This window comes from Vanellus vanellus (assembly GCF_965231255.1).
Source record: "Vanellus vanellus genome assembly, chromosome: 3".
In the NCBI taxonomy this organism is placed as follows: Eukaryota; Metazoa; Chordata; class Aves; order Charadriiformes; family Charadriidae; genus Vanellus; species Vanellus vanellus.
In genome coordinates this window covers 40794396-40817577 of record NC_138907.1, presented here as the reverse complement: position 1 = coordinate 40817577, position 23182 = coordinate 40794396, and the positions used below count along the sequence as shown (strand labels likewise).

General features: G+C 41.1%; 1 protein-coding gene across 1 annotated transcript in view; it reads left to right on the top strand.

Annotated features, from left to right (window-relative positions):
* KIF26B (kinesin family member 26B) overlaps nucleotides 1-23182 on the top strand; it is a gene marked incomplete at both ends in the record, with an annotated part of 308377 nt that overhangs the window by 201942 nt on the left and 83253 nt on the right. The window contains one exon of the mRNA XM_082480432.1: nucleotides 341-524. Coding sequence (XP_082336558.1) covers nucleotides 341-524 — 184 coding nt within the window. The remainder of the gene's footprint in view (nucleotides 1-340; nucleotides 525-23182) is intronic.

Below are 23182 nucleotides of genomic sequence, written 5' to 3'. Positions count from 1 at the left end.
GGTGACTGAACTCAATTTTAGAGGAGAAATTGCTCATTGATTTAATTGGAGGGTTTGGAACTTTCTTGCAGGCTGAATTGTTTCAACAGATGAGATAGTGACAGAAGCCTGATTGTGACCCTACTTAATGCAGACTGTGTAAATTTGGAACAACTTTTTGAAGTCAGTCAGCTGGTAATAATGAGTGAAGAACAAGAATTATAAAACTGTTGGGATTACTGACATCAAAACTGAGATCCTACATAAATAGTAACCTGATAAATTCCTTTCTTTATTCTTGACCGCTTGTGTTGATGAGTTTGAGGTTGTTTAACCCTACACTTCTCATTTTTTCCCACAGAGCCGCTCAGAAACTGAACCTGTCTTCCAAAAAGAAGAAACACAGGCCTTCTGCGTCAACTGTTCCTGAATCTCCTCTCTTCTCCACCAGCTTCAGCAGTATTCTTCAGACTTCCCCACCCCCTGCACCACCATGTTTGTTGAGGGCAGTCAGCAAAGTGAAAGACACCCCTGGTTTGGGCAAGGTAGGCCTTGCAAGTGTCACTAAAACACTTGTTTTCTTTGGGAGAAGATTTTATCCTTGCGCAAAACATTAAGCGAATTGGAAGACGAGGTCCTTTCTCCATTGGCTTTACTGCAATTGGTCCCTGAACATGTATACAAAGGCCTAACAATGTAAGTTACTTAATGCAAGTGAACTTCTAATAAAACTGAAGTTGATTTGAACACAGCCAGAGCTAATTTTGCGGCAGTAATACATTTCAAGGCCCAGCTATGCTAAACACATCCGCATTGGGACCACAGTGCTACAAGGTGGTGGTAATGTCCATTCTGCTAGGGTTTGCAGAGCAGTTGGTCTCTGTGGCTGTGTCTAAACTGCGTAGCAGTTGCTCGTTGTGGTATATTCTGGGTTCCGGATCCCCTTGCTGTCCAGACTGGTGTCTTGGCTGGACACACTGTAATTTGCTTCTGGCTCACATTTCCTGGCTTTCTTCCAGTACAGTCAGGACAAGGCTGGGCCACGTACCTGAACAAAGCATGTGCTGATAATGATGAATTGCTCCTTTTGCCTTCTGTCATGTTATTTCCTCCCATTCTCCGTAATCGTACCCTCTTAAAATGCTGTTTAGGTGCATACTTACAATGGAAAATGGTTGAGGTGATGGAGGAGGTGGCTATATAGTTTGCTGTTGCTATGTTGTTTGTCCGAGTCGCCCTTCCTTTTTCCCCTCTCACAAATGGAGAACCTGGCATATTACATCTGGGAATACAGGCGTACAGTTGCTGAGGACAGCAGTTTGCTTTAATCAAGGTAGTTTCTTATGCCAGCGTCTGTGTGCATGGCTTTTCCATATTCATTGAATACTAAGCAGTGACAATGAATTTGGTGAAAATCTTTGTGTTTAGAAAAGAAATTGTAATTTATGATCTAGGAGTGCTGAGCATAGAATGGGCTTCATAATTTTAATTGTTGATTTTGGATACTCACTTTCCTATGTTGTGCAGTTCCTTTTTTTTTTTTTTCCTCCTCCAAGAACAATGGTATTACTTTCATGGATGGTTTAACGCCTGTTTGAAAAGGGATTCCCTCTACATAGGAATCCCTTCCTTTCCTCTGGCCTTGTAGGTGGGAAGAAATATACAAACCTGTCACGATCTTATAAAAGTTAGTAGTGATGCATACTTTGAATTTAGTGGGAGGGGAGGAGTAAGCTTGAACCTGTTCATTGCTGTAAGAAGCTGCTATGGAAAAATATTTACAATACAACACATCCTCTCAGGATTCTTACTTTTCTATGCTTGGGACAGGTTATATCTGAATAAAAATAAGAACTTCATTGAGGAATAATAAAGGGGGTGTTCATAAAAACAAGGGACTAATTTCCCTTGTTGAACTGTGTGAGCACTTTTTCTGACTATCGGTTTTCACCCTTCCCCAGAAAAGGGTCTACACACAGAGAGGCACAAACATAGCTCTGTCAAACACTGCAAGCTTGATCTGAAGCTTTTTTGCTCCTCTAATCATTGGTTTCCAGCAGATAGGGCTTGGGAAACAGTTTTGCAGTACACCCAAACAGACCTGTGATTTGCTGCTTCATCAACACCATGTACCAGAACAGGCTCCAGACTTTCAAGGTGTGTAAGTAAAATGAAGTATTGCAGTCCAGTCTACGAAGGAGGATATTTATTTTCAGTTTAGACTTACCATCCTGTAGCTATCAGAGTATATAGAAAAAGCTAAAAGGTTTTAAAAAATGTTGTAACACATACTTCTCCCAAGTAGTAAACAAAATTAGGTTTATTTATATAGTCAAAATAGAGAAAATTCTTCTTCTTCCCCCTCCCCCCCCCCCTTTCTATTAGCAAAGATATGTCTAACCTGCAGTTTCTGGAATTCAGTTTCATTTTTCACCTTTTTGGCTTCTTCTAGGGGTCACCTTATAATTATGACCTGAAGCTTGTATACTTTCATCAAAGTTTCCTGTCAATCTACCTCTGTAGCACAATTTTCATTTTAATATGTCAGAAATAGGTGCAAGGCATAATAAGTAAATAACTGCAGGAAAACAATTTAATTTATCTGTCAGACTGGGAAAACTTCAGATGATATTTGCTTTTAATTTTTACTGGTTTTTGTACATGTTCTGTTCAGTTTGGTTGGCATATGCTTTTCTCAGCATTTTCTCTCATATAGTGTTTTCTGTAAGGGTATAAATTTATAAAATGTGGACTTGTGTAGAGGAAGTGGGTTCAGGGAAGCTAAATGTTATTTTTGGTTTGTGTTTAAATAGCATTTTACAAGCAACCCCAGTGTGATAAAACTGTTTCACTTTAGGTTTGAGTGAGCTGGGCAATTTCTAACATGAGTTTGTTACTGGCAAGTCTGGTTCACCAGAACTGGAAGGCTGGCTGGTGCCAAGGATTCTGGATTTCTGAGTCTGCCGGGGACAACTGTGCACAGACTGCCCTGGGACGGGCTTCACTGCAGTCAGGCTCTTTGCTATAGGGCTGGGAGCCCCAGCACAGACGCTGGGTGTTGCTGGCGTGATGTCAGCTTGAGAGTATCCAAGGCGCTGCAGGATAGGAAGTCAGGTGCTTCAAAGCTTAGACTTTGAGGTTAAATTTCAGTTCACAGTTTTCTAAAATGAACTTGCCACCAAACCGTTGCCACTTCTACTAGAAATGTCAAAGATTCTACTTCTCATTGCAAAACTGATGAAAGTGATTTATTTAAAATTGTAGAGCTTCTCAGTTGTCATGTGCAGGCATATAATTTTTGTGAGCTAAACTAGGAAGGCTTGCCTATCACCAACACATTTAAAAGTTAATTAGCAGCTTGGTTAGTATGGATATGTGTACAACTGAAGAATCTAAACTGACAAAGAGAAGACAATTAGAGAGTATATATTCAGGTTGCATGCTTCGCGCCTTTTCTTACAAAAGGCCTTGCAAATCAAACTGTACCAGCCTGGAATTTGGAAGAAGCATTACTGGAAATCTAAAGTTCAGCTTCACAGAAGGAGGAAGATGATATTAATAATGAAATGTTGGGACTGCATAATCACCATTTTACTTTGATGTTAGGTACACTATTGACCGTAGCAGAAATACAGCAGTGTCAAAGGGAAATAAAGTAGTAAAGGATCAGATTTTTTGTTGCACTCGTTTCCAAAACGCTCTCTCTGAAGTAAAATAAAAGGTGTGTGACCATGTTTCAAATATGTTAACAGTGGTGCTTGTATGGGTCATAACATACACATATACTTTGGATTTGCATTTGCTGGCAGAGGAAGCTGATCCTGGGTGGTAGTGTGGTATCATAGAATGGTTTAGGTTAGAAAGGACCTTAAAGATCATCTAGTTCCAACCCCCCTGCCATGGGCAGAGACACCTCCCACTAGACCAGGTTGCTCAAAGTCCCATCCAGCCTGGCCTTGAACACTCCCAGAGATGAGGCATCCACAACTTCCGTGGGCAACCTGTTCCAGTGCCTCACCACCTTCATAGTGATTTTTTTTCCTAATATCTATTCTAAATCTACCCTCTTCCAGTTAGAAGCCATTACTGCTTGTCCTATCACTACATGCCCTTGTAAAAAGTCCCTCTCCAACCTTCTTGTAGGCCCCCTTCAGATACTGGAAAGCTGCTATGAGATCTGCCTGGAGCCTTCTCTTCCCCAGGCTGAACAACCCCAACTCAGCCTGTCTTTATAGGAGAGGTGCTCCAGCCCTCTGATCATCTTTGTGGCCCTCGTCTGGACCTGCTCCAACAGGTCCATGTCCTTCTTATGTTGGGGGCCCCAGAGCTGGATGCAGTACTCCAGGTGGGGTCTCATGAAAGTGGAAGAGAGGGGCAGAATCACCTCCCTTGCCCTGCTGGCCATGCTGCTTTTGATGCAGCCCAGGATACGGTTGGTTTTCTGGGCTGTGAGTGCACATTGCTGGGTCATGTTGAGTTTCTCATCAACCATGACCCCCAAGTCCTTCTCCTCAGGGCTGCTCTCAATCCATCCAGTCTGTGTCTGTGCTTGGGATTGCCCCGACCCACATGCAGGACCTTGCAGTTGGCCTTGTTGAACTTCATGAGATTTGCACAGGCCCACCTCTCCAGCCGGTCCAGGTCCCTCTGGATGGCATCCCTCCCCTCCAGCATGTATCCCCATAGCTGTTTCTTGAGAGCAGAGTTTTCTTTTGGGCTGAGTGGCAGTCCTGGTCCATAAAGTGCCACAGCTTGAGCATCGCTTTTGCTTTGCTCTCTGCTGTCTTTGAATCATCATATTCTGAGAGTGGCAGATTCCTTTCGCTGGGTTTACACAGAGAGAGTGTGCTACTGTCCTAGATGACTGTATGTGCAGTTTTGCCAAGTCCCATCATTTCCTGGCACATAGTCCTTATGTCTGTTTTGTCCTTTCTGATAAGGAGCCAAGAAACAGAGCAAAAATGCTTTCCATGCAGAAATAATGAATTATTCCATGCCTGCACTCATATTAACTACTGTAAGGGTGTTCTAGTAAGGTTTGCTTAGATTTGCTCCCCAATTTGCTTCCTTCTTTCTCCCTCCTGTCCCTGTCCTTCCATTTTCTAAACCAAAGCTAAACCAATACTTTTGATGAAAATCTGAAAATGTTCTTTCTGTGAAAGGTGTTGTTCTGCTGAATCCCACATTATGCATGAAAAACAGCTTCAGTGAAAAATTTTCTGCCAGCTTTAATAAATAGGCTGTTTTCAGTGTCACGTGGTTTAGAATGAATGGATGTGGTCTCTGTGCTTTCTTTCATTTATTATTTTTCTGTGTGTAGTCTTATAAAACTCTGTCACTGAGAGGTATTTGTTATGTTTGGGCAGAGATTAGTTTACTTTTCCCTATATATTATTTTTGGTTTGAATTGTTGTTTGTTGGTACTTGCTAATCTCAAAATGAAATGGCAATGTTTGTGCATTAAAATCAGCCCTATGCAAAAGGTTTCTACCAGGGAGAAACAAGACATCATTGAACCTTCTTTGGGTAGTCATTTCAACATATTAGCAAAATGGACTGTAATTTGTGATAACTGTGTTTACTTTTTATTTTTTCTGTAGCACCAAGCCTCCTGTTTGCAGAGCCTAGCCCCGTTTTGCTAAAAAAATGTATAAATTCAGGTAAAAAAATCCCTGTGCCTGTCCCAGAGCAGTTATGATCTCAGCGTAGAGAGGAAGATCAGACAGACAGAGAGACAGGAAGAAAGAAGAAACAATGAGGTATTATCAGTCATCTTGATAGCAGTGTCCTTAACCCATCAGCAGTCTAATATTAGATACTTCTTGTCATGCTTTGGTAGGTGTTGTAGAAGAGGAGATTATTAAAATCTTTGAAGGGGGATTAATAGGTTACACTGCAGATGCTTCTGAGGAGCCCTTTCCAAGTAGGTAGGGCAGGGTAGGAAGCAGCACAGAGAGGAGTTTTTGAGAATCTAGTAAGTGAGTGAGAGAAGTGGGAGCCAGTCTCCTGGCAGGGGCTGACTGGAGCCTGGCTGAGAAGGGCCATGAATGGGAGCCGAGCCATGGCCAAATGCCAGGAATGCCCGCAAAATGCTGATAGGGGACTGACGGTGTGATACAGACTCCTGAGTCATACACCTTTCTCCAAAGGATCTGTGTCACACAGTAAAGAAGGTTCAGTTAAAAAAAAAATTTCAGCACAATATTTGACTGAAATAAGCCTTAAATCTACTATTCACTTTACATTAGTCTTCAGCTTACCTTTTCCTTGCATTGATTTTCATAAAACTTTGTCTGGAAGCACCAGAAAGTCTGACCTGAAAGTGCCTCCACCAAAACAGTGGAGGATTTTCAGAGGCACTCAGCTGTGTTGTTCCTTTGACTTTTTGTGAATGTTACTGGGAGCTGGTACCCACTTCCCTGAGCCTCTCTGAAGATTCCCACCATAAAGCCTAGCTGGTGAGTATATTGTTCAGTGAAGGAGAACACATTTGTCTTCGGAGGTGGTAGGTCCAAAAAGGCAGAATACCACTGATGATTAATGGGCAGAGTTTTATGTCTTTGGCTTAAAAAAGGCAGTAGTAGTACCATTGCTAAAAATCAAAAGATTGTCTTATGTCATACTATCCCATTTTGTATATTGATCATACAACATGCTATCTTTTGGATCCAAGTGGCTAGTCAAGATCCAGTGCTTTGCAAATTTTTTCCAGATAGGGAAAAAGATTATGAGGGGAATGGATCAGGTATTGTTAGTGCAATTCAGTTCCTTTACAAGGAAATAGAAAATCTTGAATGATGACAGAGAGAAGCCATGAAAGGCAATTTTCCTTCTTACTCTATCAGGTCCTTTCAGCTAGGACTTCAATGTCTTATTCCTTTGTCTGTTTAAGGGCATTTCTTTGTCCTACAGTACCAATGTTTGTTCAAGTTTTTCTTCTCCTTGTTGTTCTTTCTGTCCCTGCTTCTCCACTTCTGCTGTTTCTTGTTTATGTGTACACCTGCCAAAAGTAACAGTGAAGAAATCCCTACTGCCCAAGCAGTTCAGGTTTCTGAGTAGATTCAGAACTGTCTTTTGCGGTGGACGGAAGTGTATGTCAATGCTTTGGGTTCGCAAACTCCTAGTATTTTAGCTATCCACTGCCTTAAAATAGTTTATTGGGCTTTTCACTAAGTATGGCAACAGTTATTGCACTGGCCTTGACATGGTGTAATCCAAGCTATAAAAGCCCAATAAATGGGTTAATAACGAGTAAGTATTCTATTGGCTATAGCCCGTATGAATCATGATTTAAATAGTCTTTGTCAAAATATGTTTTCAGTAGCTGTGTCAACTCTTTGAATCAGTGCAGTGGAAAGTAAAGGGACATTCTTAGATTTATGTGATTTGCAAAGTTGGTTTGAAGGGAACAAAATTGATGCACATCTTGATTAAGTCCAAAATGTATAGGAAACCTCTTTTTCTACTACCAGAGTTTGCATTTTTACTAGCTGATTGGTGGATGCGAGGATTTTTTTGGCAACATTATGGTATACATCAAGCAGGTGTTCATGAAAACCTGTGTTAAGGTCAGCAAAAAACCAAGAACAACTTGCAAAATATGTTCTGTATTTCATTTCACTGCCATCCATCTTGAAGGTTTTTCAAAGAGAGTCAGAAGAGGTTCTCTTTCCTTTGTAAAGCAGAGGTTCTCTCTCCTTCATCACTCAGGTGTATGGGGGGAAAAAGTTTTAACAGTTAGATGACAAATGCTATTTTAAACCCTTTATCACAGAAAACAATTTCTGAGGTGAAAGCTGGTTTTGCCCCAAGTTACCATGGTTACTGAAATGGGGAAAAAACCCCGACAATCCCTTGAGGCATTTAAAGGAGACATATGTGTTCATCTTTGTTGTCAACATGATTGTTGTACAAATTAAATAGTTCCACTTGGAATGAAATCCAGGTGGCCTTTTGCCCTCCAGACAGAGTTGCTCTGAACTGAGATTTTCCTCACCAAATTTACTGTTTGGACCTGGTGGAGGCTTTCATTCTCTTTGGCTAGATGGGCTTTTCTTGGAGGAGTTTTAATACCTCAAGCTGCTTTAAGAAAAAGGTGAAATTAATAGAGGTTGGAAGAATTGCTATAAACAATAATCTCTTACCTCCTTCAATTATATTTTCTATGCACACTTAGTTTGTTTTTCTCTTTACTTTTCTAAAGTAAAGCTTATCCTGGATGTGGAAGTACAAACCCAGGCATGCCAGGAGTCTGTCACATTGCATTTTTGTTGGCTGTGAGGTTTAAAGAAAGCCATATTTTAAATAAATTTCTATGCAGTTTTGTTTCCACAATTTACAGAATGGCCATAATTACTGTTCCTTCTCTTTGTGAAGTGCAGAAGCTGCTACTTCATGGGAGCTAGCAGCACATATCGACCAAGCCTGCTAAGGGAAAACCTGGACCATTCTTTAAACTTGACACCATGCAAGAGAATTCCTGCATGGAGAAGCAAAGCTGCATTTCTGCTGTATAATCTAGCCAGTCCCTGTAGGAGGGGGAGATTATGTCTCACCCCTACCTATTAATGAGCCAGTTTAAGGGCAGCGGGTCCATTTTGGCCCACCTGCAAGCTGTTAAAAGCTTACAACATGGCTCCACAGTTCCTGGCCTGCAATTCCTGGTGATGGGATTCCTAAGGTCAGTTGGCAAGGAGCAGGCACCAGAGAGAGGAGCTTGTGGCAAGAGAATGCTGGTGTAATGGTTTCCTTGAGTAATATAGATGCAGACAAGTGAATGGAGGTGGACACCAAGGAATAGGCCTACATCTGAAAGGGGAAAATTGAAGGCAAAATAGCATTGCTGTCCTTACATCTGACTCCACAAAATGGAGCAGTTCTGTTGTGTGGCATTCAGAGTGCTGCACCAATCTGGGCACTGTGTGGTCAAGCGTGATACTAAGGTATCTCTCTCTTCTGTTAATTCCTTCACCACTGCTGATTTTCCATAAAATAAAGCCATCTTTCAAACTAGTAGACATCTCCCTTTTCACTGGGGGGCATTGAAAACATGAACACAGAGTGACGTTTTTCTAGAGAGTAGCCTGCAGTCCTTAAATGAAACTCTTGGCTTTGGAAAAAAGGCATCCCTTTCCATATGTCATAGAGGAAGACTTATACCCTAATCTGAGCACCAACTACTGGTGATAGCAAATGTGGATAAGATACTGTTGCTCAGTAAATTCCTTTTTTTTTTTTTTTTTTTGCCTCAAAGAATACAAAAAAATGGTGTTCGTCCCCTTAGTGACACCTCCCTCTGTGTATTCAGAAATTGTATTGATGAGTGAGCTTGTGAGCACATGAGGTGGATGGAGGAGATTTCCAGGTGGAATAGAACTGCACAGACAAAATATGAAAAAAGCTGTACAGCACTTTGATAACATTTCTTATTTCTGTGTTAGAAGAATCAATCCTTTCTGTGATTCTTTTATAGTACGTTTCACCCAGGGAAACAGCTGTAAAGCCTAGTTTTGTATTGTTTACCTTGGTCTGTTTTGATGAATTTTCCTGTAAACCGTGAGGATCAAAAGAAAATTAGCTGCTCAAATCATTTCAGGCTGGTGCTACTAGGGTTTTGTACATTCCTAAGGGACTTTATTTGTACAGTGCCCTCTGCATTGTCATAGATGCATGATTTTATGCCCAGCAATCTATAACTTTTAGTTTAGTTGACTGTTTTCTTGATTGAAGTCGCTTAGTGGTGTGAATGACCATCGTTTGTAGACATCTAGTTGGCTATGAGCCTTATACACAAGGTCCACGTGGGTCAATTAATTTGTCTGTTTCAGTGTTGTCAATGTAATGAAGCCACAGAAATCTTTAGTATTTGTCACCTATTAAGTATGCTTTAAACATATTCTCATGCTGTTGAAATAACATGACAGTACAGTGGCTACATTGTAAAATCTCTTAAACGTTGAAGGTTATGCAATTTAAATGAAAATTGCTAGATTTTTCTGAAATATAAAAACTTTGTTTTTAACACTTTGATTTCCTCAAAGTTTTTCTGAGCTACTGTATTTTTATTTCCTTTGCTTTTCAATTTAGGTTGTATTGCTGGTTGATATTTTGGGGCATTATGATAGTTCTAGTTAATCACTTCCACTTCATTTCTAAGACTTTCAGTAGTACTTTTTGAAGTGTCCCCTTCTTCCCTGCCCTCTCCCCCACACCTCTCACCCCATTAAATTCATTTTTAAATCCATGAAGAAGAGGTTAATATAAATCAGGAAAGTCGAGATGAAAGAAATTTAAAATTACACGGGTGTTTCTCAGACAGTGCTGAGGAAGGAATTTAAATGCTGAATGGTTTGCTAAACCTGGGATCATGGTAAGTTTTCTGAGATCTTATGGAAATTGCAGGCACTGTACTTTGAGCACGCAGCTGTAGGCCTTATTACTTTTTTTTTTTTTTCTTTAAAAATTCCTAAAGGTCTTCTCCTCCCAGCCTTTTCCTTTTGTGTTTGACTTCTCTCAGCATGTGTCTGAGAGCGGTGCTCAGTGGTGCAGGCGGCACAGTGACACTGCAGGAGGCTCTCCACTGTAGCACTGCTGTAACATCATGGGCTAATGATTCGGCTGAGCCTCTTGATTCAGCTGCAAGGTCATTCTGCTTTCCGTTATCCTAAAGGTCTAGGCTTTACCTCATTTCTCTGGTACAACATTGACTTTAATAGATAACCAGCTCAGCTGAGGAAGAGCCTAGTGTGAACTATATTTTAATACTGAGAATACCATTAGATATATATCTCTTCTCATTCACTGTCTCCCTCTTTTTTGCCTTTTCCTTTAGGAATCAAACCCATTTTGGGGAATCTGTCTCTGGAGACAATTATCCATTTTTTTGTGCTTTTATGAGAAGCCTCTATCCCCATGCTCCAAGTCATTATCTCCCTATCTTTTTCCTCACTGTTTGCTGCCACCATTATTGCACTCCTTTAGGCTGCAAGTCATGTTGCTAGCTAAAGTGAACTTTATTATTACATTATCCTTCTGGTCATATGAATTTCTAGGCTGGTCATATGAATTTCTCCTATGGAGGAACGGAGAGAAGTGCTACCTATATTAGGATGGGCTGACTTGTCTACCAAATGTTCCTTTCTTTTTCAGTTGATTACAGAGGCAACCTAGACATCTGGCTTAGAATGAGACATCTGTGTTGTGGCTGGCTCAAGTAAGGTGAAATGAACCTCTCCCTGAGTAGGAACGCAGTCTCTTCTTGTGTTCTGCTCTGAGCCTTTATCTTTAATAGAAACCCAGGTACTAGAGGATACAGTAACAAGATGCCTGCAGGAAGTTCTACATACTTGCATTCTCTCCTTCAGATGGAAGTCTGCATTCTCTGCTTTCCGGTCTAAGAAACATTGAAGGGTCGCTATACGGCACCCAAGGCTGGTCGAGTAGACCTGCATGCAAGTGAGCAGGTTGCATAAAGCAACCAGACCTTCAAGGAAAAAGACCAAACAGGCTTTTGCACGCTTGGCCTTATGCAAACCAGAGGAAAGTTGAACTGATCTTTATTGCTATAAAGACCAGAGATGTTCAGCTGTACTTATCCCAGGATGGATCTCTAAAGCTGGTCACAATGTGCACACCCATTAAATTAGAGCCTGCGGCCCTCAGATGCCCAGATTCTCATTGCTCTGTAAAGTGACTTGCGAATCGCTTCCAGTGAAGACTCCTTCCCAGAAAGGTAGGCAGTGTGGCTTGGGGTTTGGAAACATTTCACTAGTGGATCTGGATTCTTGATACTCAAAAGCCATTTCATTTTCCAAATGTAAATAGATTTTTTCTTCTATATTGTTGCTAACTAAAGTGATTCACAGTTAAAAGATCTTTCATTGGATATTGAGATATGAAATGCCAGATATTGAAAAGCGATACTTTGATGTTCCCATTTTTCTTTATGAAAGAATCTTTCTATATAGTAAAGGTAAAAACAAAGTTTGAAATCATTGACTTGTTTGATCTTAAAAAATTAGAAGGTAGGTTAATAAATTTTTCAGGCCTGTGACCATCAATACTTCTCCTGTAGCAATGAGAAATTGAGCGGTTGCACCTGTGATGGGTGGATGGCTAGGTATATGTGTAATACACGCCATACATACAGTGTGTACATTTCTATGTACAAACATATATAGGTGTGCATATATATGTGTATAAACATATTCATCTCTTCTTCCTCAACACTACAGTGGGAATATATTGCAAAAAGTTATACATGGGATTTCTGAGCAAGTTATCTGGAAAAAATGACAGGCTAACTAGCTATAGACTTGCTTTTATTTATAAATGAGCAGATTTTTTATTTTGAGGGAGAACTCAACATTCCCTTAAGATGCTCCCAGTAACCTCTTATGGATTTTAATCAAGAATAATAATCCTTCTTCTTCCTTAGCTCAGTCCTTGTATACATTGCGTGATCTTTTTTCTCCTTTGAGGTGATTGAAAATGCTCGTACAAATAGCAGCATTTTGCATTAAATTCTCCAGGTATCTCTGAGGCTCTATTGCATTTCTGTAGATCCCAGTTGATCTTATCCATATTATTTGTTGCTGGATTTTTCCACAGATCTGCTCAATTGACAATGTTTGTACTGAAGGGGAGACGCTTAGTTAGAAAAAGATGTGGTGTCAAAATGTGGTGTGTATTAAAATGCCAGGAGGAAAGCTGTACAGTAACCTTTACAGCAGCACATACTCCATTACAGAAACATAGATGTGGGAAAACTTAAAAACTGTCAATCCTTTCTTCCCTGCCCCCTTTTCCCACAGAAAATATGACACACATATTTCAAACTGTATAGTGTGAGCATAATTATCTTTGCGTCAATGTCTTGCCCCCTTCTTTCCACCATTCTGTATTGCTGGAAGTTTATCCAAATATAGATCTTGATGTGTAATAGAAATCTGCTCTTGACTAGCTTGGCCGCAGTGCCTGAGCCCACATTCTGGAAGCAGCGTGGCTAGAAAAGCTGCCTTACCTTACCGCCCCCTCCGCTCCCCTCATGTCATGTCCCTCCCTGCCCCCCCCCCCTCCCAACCCCCCCCAAAATACCTTAAACTTTGCATTTTTGACAGCTAGGCGGGGCAGTGCTAAGGTATGTACTGGCGTGAGATCTGACAGAGGCACCAGGGGTGCGTATCGCCTGGCCACACAGAAGGAGAAGGCATGTACCCTGATTGATAACAGCGTGTGCAGATGTGATAAACACAAGGAGGCCCAGGCCGCTTTTGGGAAATGGAATAGCAACGCAGAGGAGGAAACGGGATTCCCCCAGGGCCTCATACTCCATGAGTGGTGGGAATCATGAATCTTCTCAGATGGGAAGGGAGTTATTCATCATAAAGGCTATTATGCCATGTGAGACATTGCTGAAACAGAACATCACCAAGCTATTTCCTATCTTATCAGGGTGTATTAATAATGCAGCAGTAATAATAGAAGTACAAATTAAAAATAACTGGATGGGCAGATAAGCAGAGTTCTTGAGATTAAGGGGATCGGGAATTGCTTCAAACAGTTAATTGCAGAGCAGCTCATAGAGGGAAATTTGCCTTTGCTTTTTTGCCTTTATTATTTTCTTATTCTTCACCTTATCTCTGTGAGCGTTATTTCTAGGGCTTTTACATAGACACTAACGGGCACAGTATTTCCTCAAGATTTCAGACTGTTCTTTTTTATCTCCGAAGAAATGGCGTTTCTTTTGCTGATCCATCTAATTCAGTAGCAACTATTAATGCTGAATAAGAAGAGTATTCTGATTATTAGCCTTCCTCTACATAAACCTCTTATCATTTTCTCCTCCCACTCCCAGCCCACAATATAAAGGAAGACAAGGCATTACAAGTGTCAAATATTCAGGTTTCGGGATGAATGGATGCAGACTGTTCCCTGGAGGTTTGTAAGCTCCTTCTGGATTGCAGTGGCATGAAATCCCCAGTGTCCACAAGTCTCTTGAGGTGTAATAGCTGGACTGGGCAAAGAGAAACGTGAGTATCTGGTTCTCTGGCACTGGATGATTGTGCTCCTCCCAGTCCTCTCTTGCACAGCCTATGTCTGTCAGTCACTGACCCGGTAGGGCTTTACCTGATTTGGGACCTCTGCATGGCTCCTTTCAATAGAATTAAAATAATGACTCAGAACTACTCTTTGGTCCCCTGCTGGGTACCAAAATGTGCCTTACTTAGGGCATGAGACTGCTGTCACTTTCATTTCAAGTCCTATTTGCGAAGCAATTTTCAGGACACTCAAATTCTGCTCTCATTGAAATAGGTATTGGAGCTAGTGCAATGTGCAGCCATTTCACACAGCTCAATCCAAGCAACACTGGCTCACTGAGAGATAAGGCTATCAAGGGAAGGCCATTTGATTGAATGCCCGATACACTGAAGGAGCAGAAACTTAGCAAAGAACTGCAGCACAACTATTACTCCACCGTTTTTCTGGAAAGCAACATAATTTGTGAAACTAGCAATATGGGAGCTCAGTGTCAAAGACTGTAAATCAGATGTCATCCTGCTTTTAACATGGTTTTAGTTGTCCACAAAGCTTCAAGCTTTCAAGCAAACAAATGTAATGTTGTTATTACTGAAGAATTCCATCTACCATAAAGAATAGTTCATCACAGTTGGTTGCCACAGGAATATCCTCCATGATTTGTCAGATTAAAAAGGTGGAGAAAGCTGTTGCTTAAATATTTGTTTCTTTGGTAAGAGGAGGTAGAAGAAAGTAAGTCCTTTGGAGGGGAGGGGATGAGAAGGAACCTGAAGAGGGGGAGGCAGTGGGGCAAGGATGAAAGGATGAACATAGCAGTAGGTGCATTCACCAGCTTCATGGTCAAGGTGAAGCAATCAAAGTAGGTAAACTATATTGGCCAAATGAGAAGTGGGCAGACTCCATTTACCTGCGCTTACTCCAGAGAAAAGCAGCGTGTGCAACATTTTCATCTTGTGAACTAGATGACTGAAGCACTCTGAGCGCATGAATTCATGTGGATGGTGAAACTTTCAGGGTTCATAGGCATTTTAACAGAAAATGCCAACAAACTGAGTAGCCATGATACTCATAGCCATGATACTCATTAGCCATGATAATAGCTGCTGTCTTGCTATGAAAGCCTATCAATCCAAATCCAGATTCTCTTCCTTTTGTTTCCTTCTCAGAAATGATTCACAAAAGTTTTCCATGTACCTGTCTATGTCTCTGATGTGCATCTTATTGTCCCTAACTGCCACAAATGTGTCTTGTTTATCTCAGTTTTGCTGCTGAACCTCCATTAGCTGGGATGCTCTTCTCACCATCACCTGCACCCTCAGGTGGCCTCTCTCCTGAACCTGTGATCCTTCTACCTGTGCCTGTTCTGGTCTGAGCACTGCATCTTAAATGTCAACATCTCTTCTCATTCAGGAAGCCTTTATTTTTTTTCTTGATGTGATTTACATATGCATGAGTAAATGGTTTGCTTTTTTGTTGCATCTAAAGGGAGGAAAAGGGAAAAAAAAAAGACAAGACATGCAATCAGTTACTGAAAACTCGAGTTAAAGTATAAAAATTGAAGCTGCTCTTCTCATTTGTCTGAGTCTCCCTTCACTAGATTCTCAGGCAGTAATCACAAAACAACAATTAATGAGACAATTGTTGTTTTAAGGCATTGTTGGCATCCACTATCTCTCAAGGTTACACTGTGGAGATTTGGTCAGGGAACTAAACAGATCTGCAAAGAGTACCACAGAGGCTATTATTATTTCCTTACAGATTTCCCAGTTACTGTCTAGGCAGAAAATACACAAGGTAGGTTCCTGCCCTGCATTTATTTTTTTTCCCCTCACTTTTTCAAGGAAAGTTTGTAAGAGCTGAAAACACCTTCTAGGCTCTAAGAGTCTTAATAGGAAGCCTTTGCATCTCAGTGGGTTTTTTGTGATTTTCTGTGGTTTTTTGTGTGTGTTACACAATGATTTATATCCATCTCCTCCTACAGGGTAGTCCTAGACCATATGGAAACACAAAAAGGATATGTTCAAGCTAGCAAGTGAGTCTAAAATATCAGACTGTGGACAAAGCTCAACTTTCCTTTCTCTGCAAGTTACACTTATCTTTGTCTCTCTCAACCACCCTTCCACTGCTGTTTAACTTGCTCCCTCATATTCCAATTCTTTTTTTCCTTTATTTTTAGGTTCTTTTACTACTGTGAGATAGAAGAGTATTCACCAAATTCTCTGACCCCCTTGGAAATCTTTTAAAAATACACTGCTAAGTAAACATGTCCATTACTTAGTCCAGGATCAAATGACCTGACAAGACAGATAAAGTGGTGGTAACACGCTTTCTCCCTCCCTTGTTCCTGACACCTTAATCCTATAGCACTGCCACCCACCCATACCCCGCGTTCATCTCCTTGGAGGAGTGTTATCATCTTCCTCGTAACTGGCAGAGGCAAAATGCACACAGCCTTACATTGCAACATGCAAGTAAATGATTCAAGTCCGAATTTGTAATGGCTGTTCAAAGTCCAGCCGATATGAAATTCAAACTGAATAGTTAAAAGCTGGTAGTTGATTTTGATACTTTGTGGCGACCGGCCTTTCATACCTCATAATGAACTGTGTTGTAGCAAATTTTGGAAATACAACAAATAAATAAGATCTGAATCAGAAGCTGAATAGAGCATTTGTCATGTAAATGTTACCATCTGAAGTGAATTTCTTTAGGACTAGATATCAAAACAGGCTTCTGAATGAAAGGCAAAAAGGATGTAAGGCTCTATAAGAATGACCGCTTTCTGAAACTATATGAACCAAATTCTGTTACGACTCTCACAAGCAGAAGGCAAATGCTGAATTAAAATGGTTGTTTCATGAACACTGTGTGTTCCTGCTGCTTAAGAATGGAAAGATAAATTGTACCGTGCTTTTGACTGGCTGTGCAAGCCTAGGGAGATGTTGACAGATCTGCTGCCTTTGTACCCACCCAGCAACACCACACATAACAGCGACACGTGGTAACTGGAGTCCAAGGATTATTTAGGACAGCAGTCACCCCGCGGTGGGCAGGGGGCCCTCCGGCAACTGCCTTTTCCTGTGTGGGGATGTGCAGGAATTCTGTTCTTTGGATCCCTGGAGAGATGTTATGCTGGAGAGATCAATTTTTCAGAGAGACCATGGGAGCCTGTTTCATTTTAATAGTATGTATTCTGTCCCAAAATGGAAGCAGAATGGAAAGCTACTTTCTTAAAAGGAGAATTTTAGGACCTGATATTTTCAAAATCCAGACAGCTAGAGATTCAGACCAGTGGAGGAAAGGCTGTTGGTGGTCTCTCGGTGAATAGACAAATAGATCAGGAAAACCAGTGTGTGAATTAGCAGTCTTGACTGAGAGCCCAAGATTAAACAGGCACAGACACTAAACAATCCTCTTGCCCCTTGAAAAGGCCCTAGTCAAATAGACCTGAGGTATGTTAATAGGTAAATTGATCTGGATACAGTTTATGCGGTACCTGCTCTGTTTAGAGAAAGATTTTGGCCTCCAAAATTGTCAACGTGGCATCTTCCGTAGTTTTTAATTCACTTCATTAAAAAGAAAAAATTACAAAAATAAATCTTGATGTGCGTACGTTGGGCAGGCTGTCCCAGCAGTCATACCTTTAGTTCACATCCCAGCCTATGCATGCAGAAGTCAAACAAAAACACCTCTGTCATGCAGTGGTGCCTTTTAATTTACACAAACCAAATAGCTGCCAGAGACCACATCAAGTTTCAAGAGTACAGGGAAAGAGGAGGAGGAAAGACGAGGAGGATTATAGACTGGCAAGAAGAGCTTCATATTAAGTGAGACGTTAATTTGCATTTGGTGATATTTAGTTGAGCTTGAAAGTAAAGGCTGTTGCAACCCCATAATATAGAAATGCTTTTGCCTGTGCTTTTTTCCCCCATTAAGAAGGCAATTTGTCTGTGTTTTACTGATCTTAGAGATAAGACAGATGGGGAAAGAAGTGAACCTTCCTTTCAATTCAGACTGAAAAAAAACAACCCAGTGTTACTCCGAGCTCCATCTAGACATGCCTTTGTCATCGTAGTTCAGATCTGGTCCCTTTGAAGAATTTCTTTTGAGTAGATGTTAAAAATGTCACAAAAGAATGAAGGAAGGAAAGTAAGAATGAACTGGAAATCCTTAGACCTTGCCTGGCTCAGAACTTTTCCTTCACAGAAAGTACACAAGGCGGCAGATAAACCATTATCGCAGAGTAAGCAATATTTTTTATGTTATTGTGCAAGTTGCTTTATTTTATCAGTTATGTTCATCAGACCCTTATATTTGTGGATCTGTAAGGATGTCACCTGTAATTCATGGGTTTTCTTTCCTTTGAATCACCAGGGAGCACAAGCAGATAAGACAATACGAAAAAACTTAACTGATAATAGAAGGTGCTGCAATTTATTATAAATCAGATACAGAATACAGTTCAGAGATTAAAGCAGTGTATTGTGATTATGAAGAGTTCCTTGGAAATCATTCTTCCTTTTCTTTTGACCGTGTGGGTTTTTTCCTCTTAAAAATAACTGCAGTTAATACAGCTGACGAGGTGCAGAGGGAATACAGGCTAAGTGATGGAGAATGACAGGAGCAGTATCGAAAGTGTAAATGGAGGTGCACGAGGACTAGTGTGCTGCGCTCATCTTCTTTCTTTTGTTTTTAGCTATTCCATATCACAAATAACCAATATTTTTTTTGCTTTGGTCATAGAGAGGTTGCCAGGATGCTTCTGATGTATTTGCATTGATTCTACTTTAAGCCGCTGAATATTGTTCTCAGAGGACATTCATTGCTATGTGCTTCTAACAGATGAAGAGAAATAATTTCCAACTGAGAAATTAGGTGCTTCTGAGGACTAGCCTTTTAGGATAGTGTCTGCAGTCAGAAAGGCTAATCGTCCAAATGATAGACATGCATGGTTGACTTTCCTCTTTATGCAGCCTTGATTGAGACACGATGAGCATTCTGCTGGCCTTTGCGGTGGATAATTTTGTTAGAACAGTGTCCTCCGGGAAAGGCTTTTATACAGCAAGGATGACAAGTGTGGCAAATTGCTTACAAACCCCAGACCTAGAGGCTTCTCTTTCTGAAAGCTGCCAGCCCACGGTACAGCAGTGCTACAGAACTGGAATTCAATAGCTGTAGAAGGTGTCACTTTTTCCCTGAACTCTTTGCCTGTTTTCCCAGAAGACTTGTTTTCACAGGACCAACAGGTTTGGGAGGCCCAGAGAACAAGAAAACAGAACAGAACCAAATGTTCACAGTGAGGACTGCTTGTTTTTATACCAACAACAAGAGAAGCGATCATCTCCTGATGAAGTGAAACAGGGCACTATCTTCTTTCCATTCCGTTTCTGATACAGAAATTTGTCAGTGGCAACTGCAGCCTTGCACCCTCTAGTTTTCTTGTTTTTTGTCTTTCCTATTTCTGTTAACTGGCAGCAGCCACCGAAAACATAACCCGTTGCGTTTCTTATATACTTTATAGCAGCTGCACCACAAGTATATAGTTTGTGATGTGCTGGTCTTCTGATCTGTGTATCTTCTGATATATTTTGTGATGATGAGAACTCTCGTTCTAATTGCTTGCAGTCTCATAAGCAGAAATGGTCTCTGCAGTGAAATGAAGAAGCAAGGCATCATTACCACAATGGGTGATGGATCCGAAAGGATTTATAATCTAATTTCAGTTCATTAATGACTGTGGTATTTAACTCTTCCAGCCTGCCCTTTTACTAGCTGTATCTAGTTTCCTGGACTGCAGTACCACTCTTACTCTGCAGAATACAGCCCCTGACTACAGCTTGCCCCTCATTGCCTTATGTCTTTGCTTCCAGGATTATGGTCCTTCCACGTTATCTTCCTTAGTGCCACTTTTTCACCCTCCCATGTTCATCTCGGCTGCCTTCCGTATTCACTCCCTATTTTGGAATCTGTCTTTATCTCTTACACCAGTCTGTGTCTTCACGCCCATCCAGCTTCCCCCAGCTGTTCTGCTGACCTTACTCTGTTATAAAAGCAGATGAAGATGCCTGCACTGCAGCAGAAGCCAATGATCAAGTAGATCAGGGCAGAGCTCTGTGAGAGCACCTCTGCTGATTGGTGCTTATTTACATCCGCTAAAGATCTGGTGCCTAAAATCTTAGGAACCTGCACATAATTCATCATGCCTTATTTTCTTTATAGATAGGAGAGGTAGATGAGTACTTGGTTTCACTCTGGTCATGTGGAAAGAGGCATACAAAAGAACTGTAATTGGTCCAGATGCCATTACTGCAATATAAAATGTCTGCATTAGGTGATATTTGAGATATTGCTTGCTAGAAACAGCATTTTAACAGGCTTATCAGAGACAGAAGCTTCACATTCTCTTCCCTCCTGCTCAGCTAATGCTGCTGTTCACTCTGTGTGGGCCAGAGTGGGGCTACCAGCTCCCCCTTACCCTCCCTTCCTGACCTCTCTCTGCTGCCTTCTAATGTGAGGATCTGCTACTATTTCTCCCATAATGCTTTTTATTTCTGCTGATGCCATGATCTTTATTGTACCTTTAGGAAGTATTTATATGTTATGAATTATATTTTACTCCCACACTGGTTTTTCTTTTCATAAACAAGCCTTACAAAAGTCTCTGCATTGGGCAGTTACATATAAATTTGATCCTTTTGTTTTGTTCACAGAGAGGATAAGGTAAATGATGGATTGCATTAATAAAGAAAAAGTGTATTGCTGTATGTAAACTGGTCCCTTACGGTATAATATACCTCTCTTCAGCCCTGTATCAACAATGTATTGAACAAGGCATTCATTTAGAAAAGGGGAAAAATATCACCTAGCCTGAAAGCTCAAGCCTGGAGTTAGTACAACATGAGGGTTAGTGAAGCATACAGACGCTTCTTTGTCTAAACAGTGTGCCAAGGAGAAAAAGGCCAGAAACGACCCACCTGGAATGTGGAAACTTTGGGACCATAAATGAAGAACCCCATTTTCACTTTAACAAAGAGCGTGTTTAGAGGTATGCTTATTATTTATTAGTATGTTCCCCCAGAAAGCAGCGCAAAAGCTGAATAGGCTGTTCTGGCTTATGCACACCGTGGAGAAACAACAGAGTTCTCATGCTTTTCTGTTGAACATAACTGTAGATGTTGTGTCAGGATGCACACTAGTAATCCTAGAGAATAATCCAGGCAAATCCCGGCCTCTCCCAGCCCACCCTCCATCAAGAGAACTGTTGTCATGTGGAATTAAAGTACTCCTGAAATGACTTACCATGGCTGTTACATCATGTTCCTATTTGCAACTCTCTGGAGGTTATCAGCACAGTTAATTCATATGACATGGATATTGTTGAAGTTAACAACACAAATTGAAGTCTATTTATAATATTGGTTTAGAAGTGAGATAGTTAGAAATGTGTCTATATTAAAAAAAGAAAACTCATCATTCAGCCAAAAAAGTAACGCTGGATTTTCTGCCATTAAACTGACAGGATGTTATAACTGCTGTAAATAATACTTGACTGCTAAAATTGTTTGGCCTCCCCAGTGTGCAAATCAACCAAACATGGATTAACTAGTTTCCTCTGATGTGGTATGCACTAATCCAATATCCTCTGATAACAGGACAAGGCATTTAATTAGAACATTTTGGTTTCTCTTCTGTGTGTGCTATGACTTCTCAGAAAACACTGTTTAGGTTTATGGAGTTCAAAGTCAAGTAAACTTTAAAAATCTATTACCTGAACGATACCTGGGGATGTCTGTTTAGGGCTTTTACTGGGACACTGGGGCTGGATGCACGTGCCTTGTGGCTTGGATGAGAAGTAGTTTGAACACTACCAGAAACAAGATGGAGAGATAGTTCCTTCCCATTCCTTTGGTGCGTGGTACTGTGCCACGTTCTCAGTCCCACGTGCTTCACTTCATACAGGAATGATGTGAGGAATAACAGGGGCTCTGGGTGGCTCCTGGCCTTCCTTGTGTCTTTGCACTATCATTTGTTCTCAGTTGCAAGAGCTGAAGAGCTGCAGTGCTCCTCTAATGTGCTTTAAGTAATGTGCTTTTAAGTAAAAGCAGCCATTGCTTTTGCCTGAGAGTTTTTGGAGTGGTGCCTGCTCCTGCAGCATTTCCTTTGCTCATGGCATGCCTTTGACACAGTGATCCCATCTGGGGCTGTCCAGTCAGAATACAGGTTTCCCAGATATGGTGCTCTACCTTGGGAGCCCCTTACACTGTGTGTATTACATGAATATTGGCTCAATTACTTTGCTCTGCTGCTGCAGAGAAATACAGAAACCAAATTGCTATCAGAGGCTGACAGGCAAACAGACAGGCAGCAGCCATCTGAGTTGAATGGTTTCATTTTCATGTTTTAACAAAAAACAAGACGAAAGTTATTAAAGGTGACAGTAGTGGGAGACAGGTTCTTTGGCAGTTTCTGCCCTAGATGTCATTATGTTCTTCAACCAATAACCACTTTACTTTCTGGTAATGCCACCTTTGCTCTCTTCTGCCCCTTTTGGTCATCAAATTTATAGCAAAATAATTAGGGGTTGGAGGGAAAAAGATGGGGAGAGAGGGGAGAGGCTGAACAGGAGAAGCAGTAGTAAGTTACTTTACTAGAATACAGGCAGGCTGGTGGCTGAATACCTTCACTGAAATTTTCTTATAACAAAGCAGAAAACTGCCCATGAACATGGATGCCTGAAATACCTTTGAGTTCTTGCTGAGGATGGGGAAAAGTTTAGTGTCTAACAGCTAATGGATACTCAAGAACCTCAGAAGATGACTCTTAAGTAGCTTGTGTTTGGGTTTGTTAGGATTTTCAGTGTGTGTGATTAGCTGAACCCTTCAAAGGCTGGTGTTTCCCAGAAAACCAGGCTTGCTTCTATTTAACAATTCTGTAGACTTTCCCCACTTTGGGGGAATCAACAGGTGGTCAGGGAGCACCTTAACGTGGTTGCAGTGCCAGAGATGCGCCAAACAATTTTAATGGGGTTTAAGATTTAAGCAAGGTTGTCAAGTCTCACGTGATGCATATGAGACTGACTGCAGCTGAACCTCATCTCAGGCTCCCCTATGGCCAGGACTGCATCTCCTAGTTTTGAAGCCTGGTGAAACCTCCTTCCTGCTTTCTG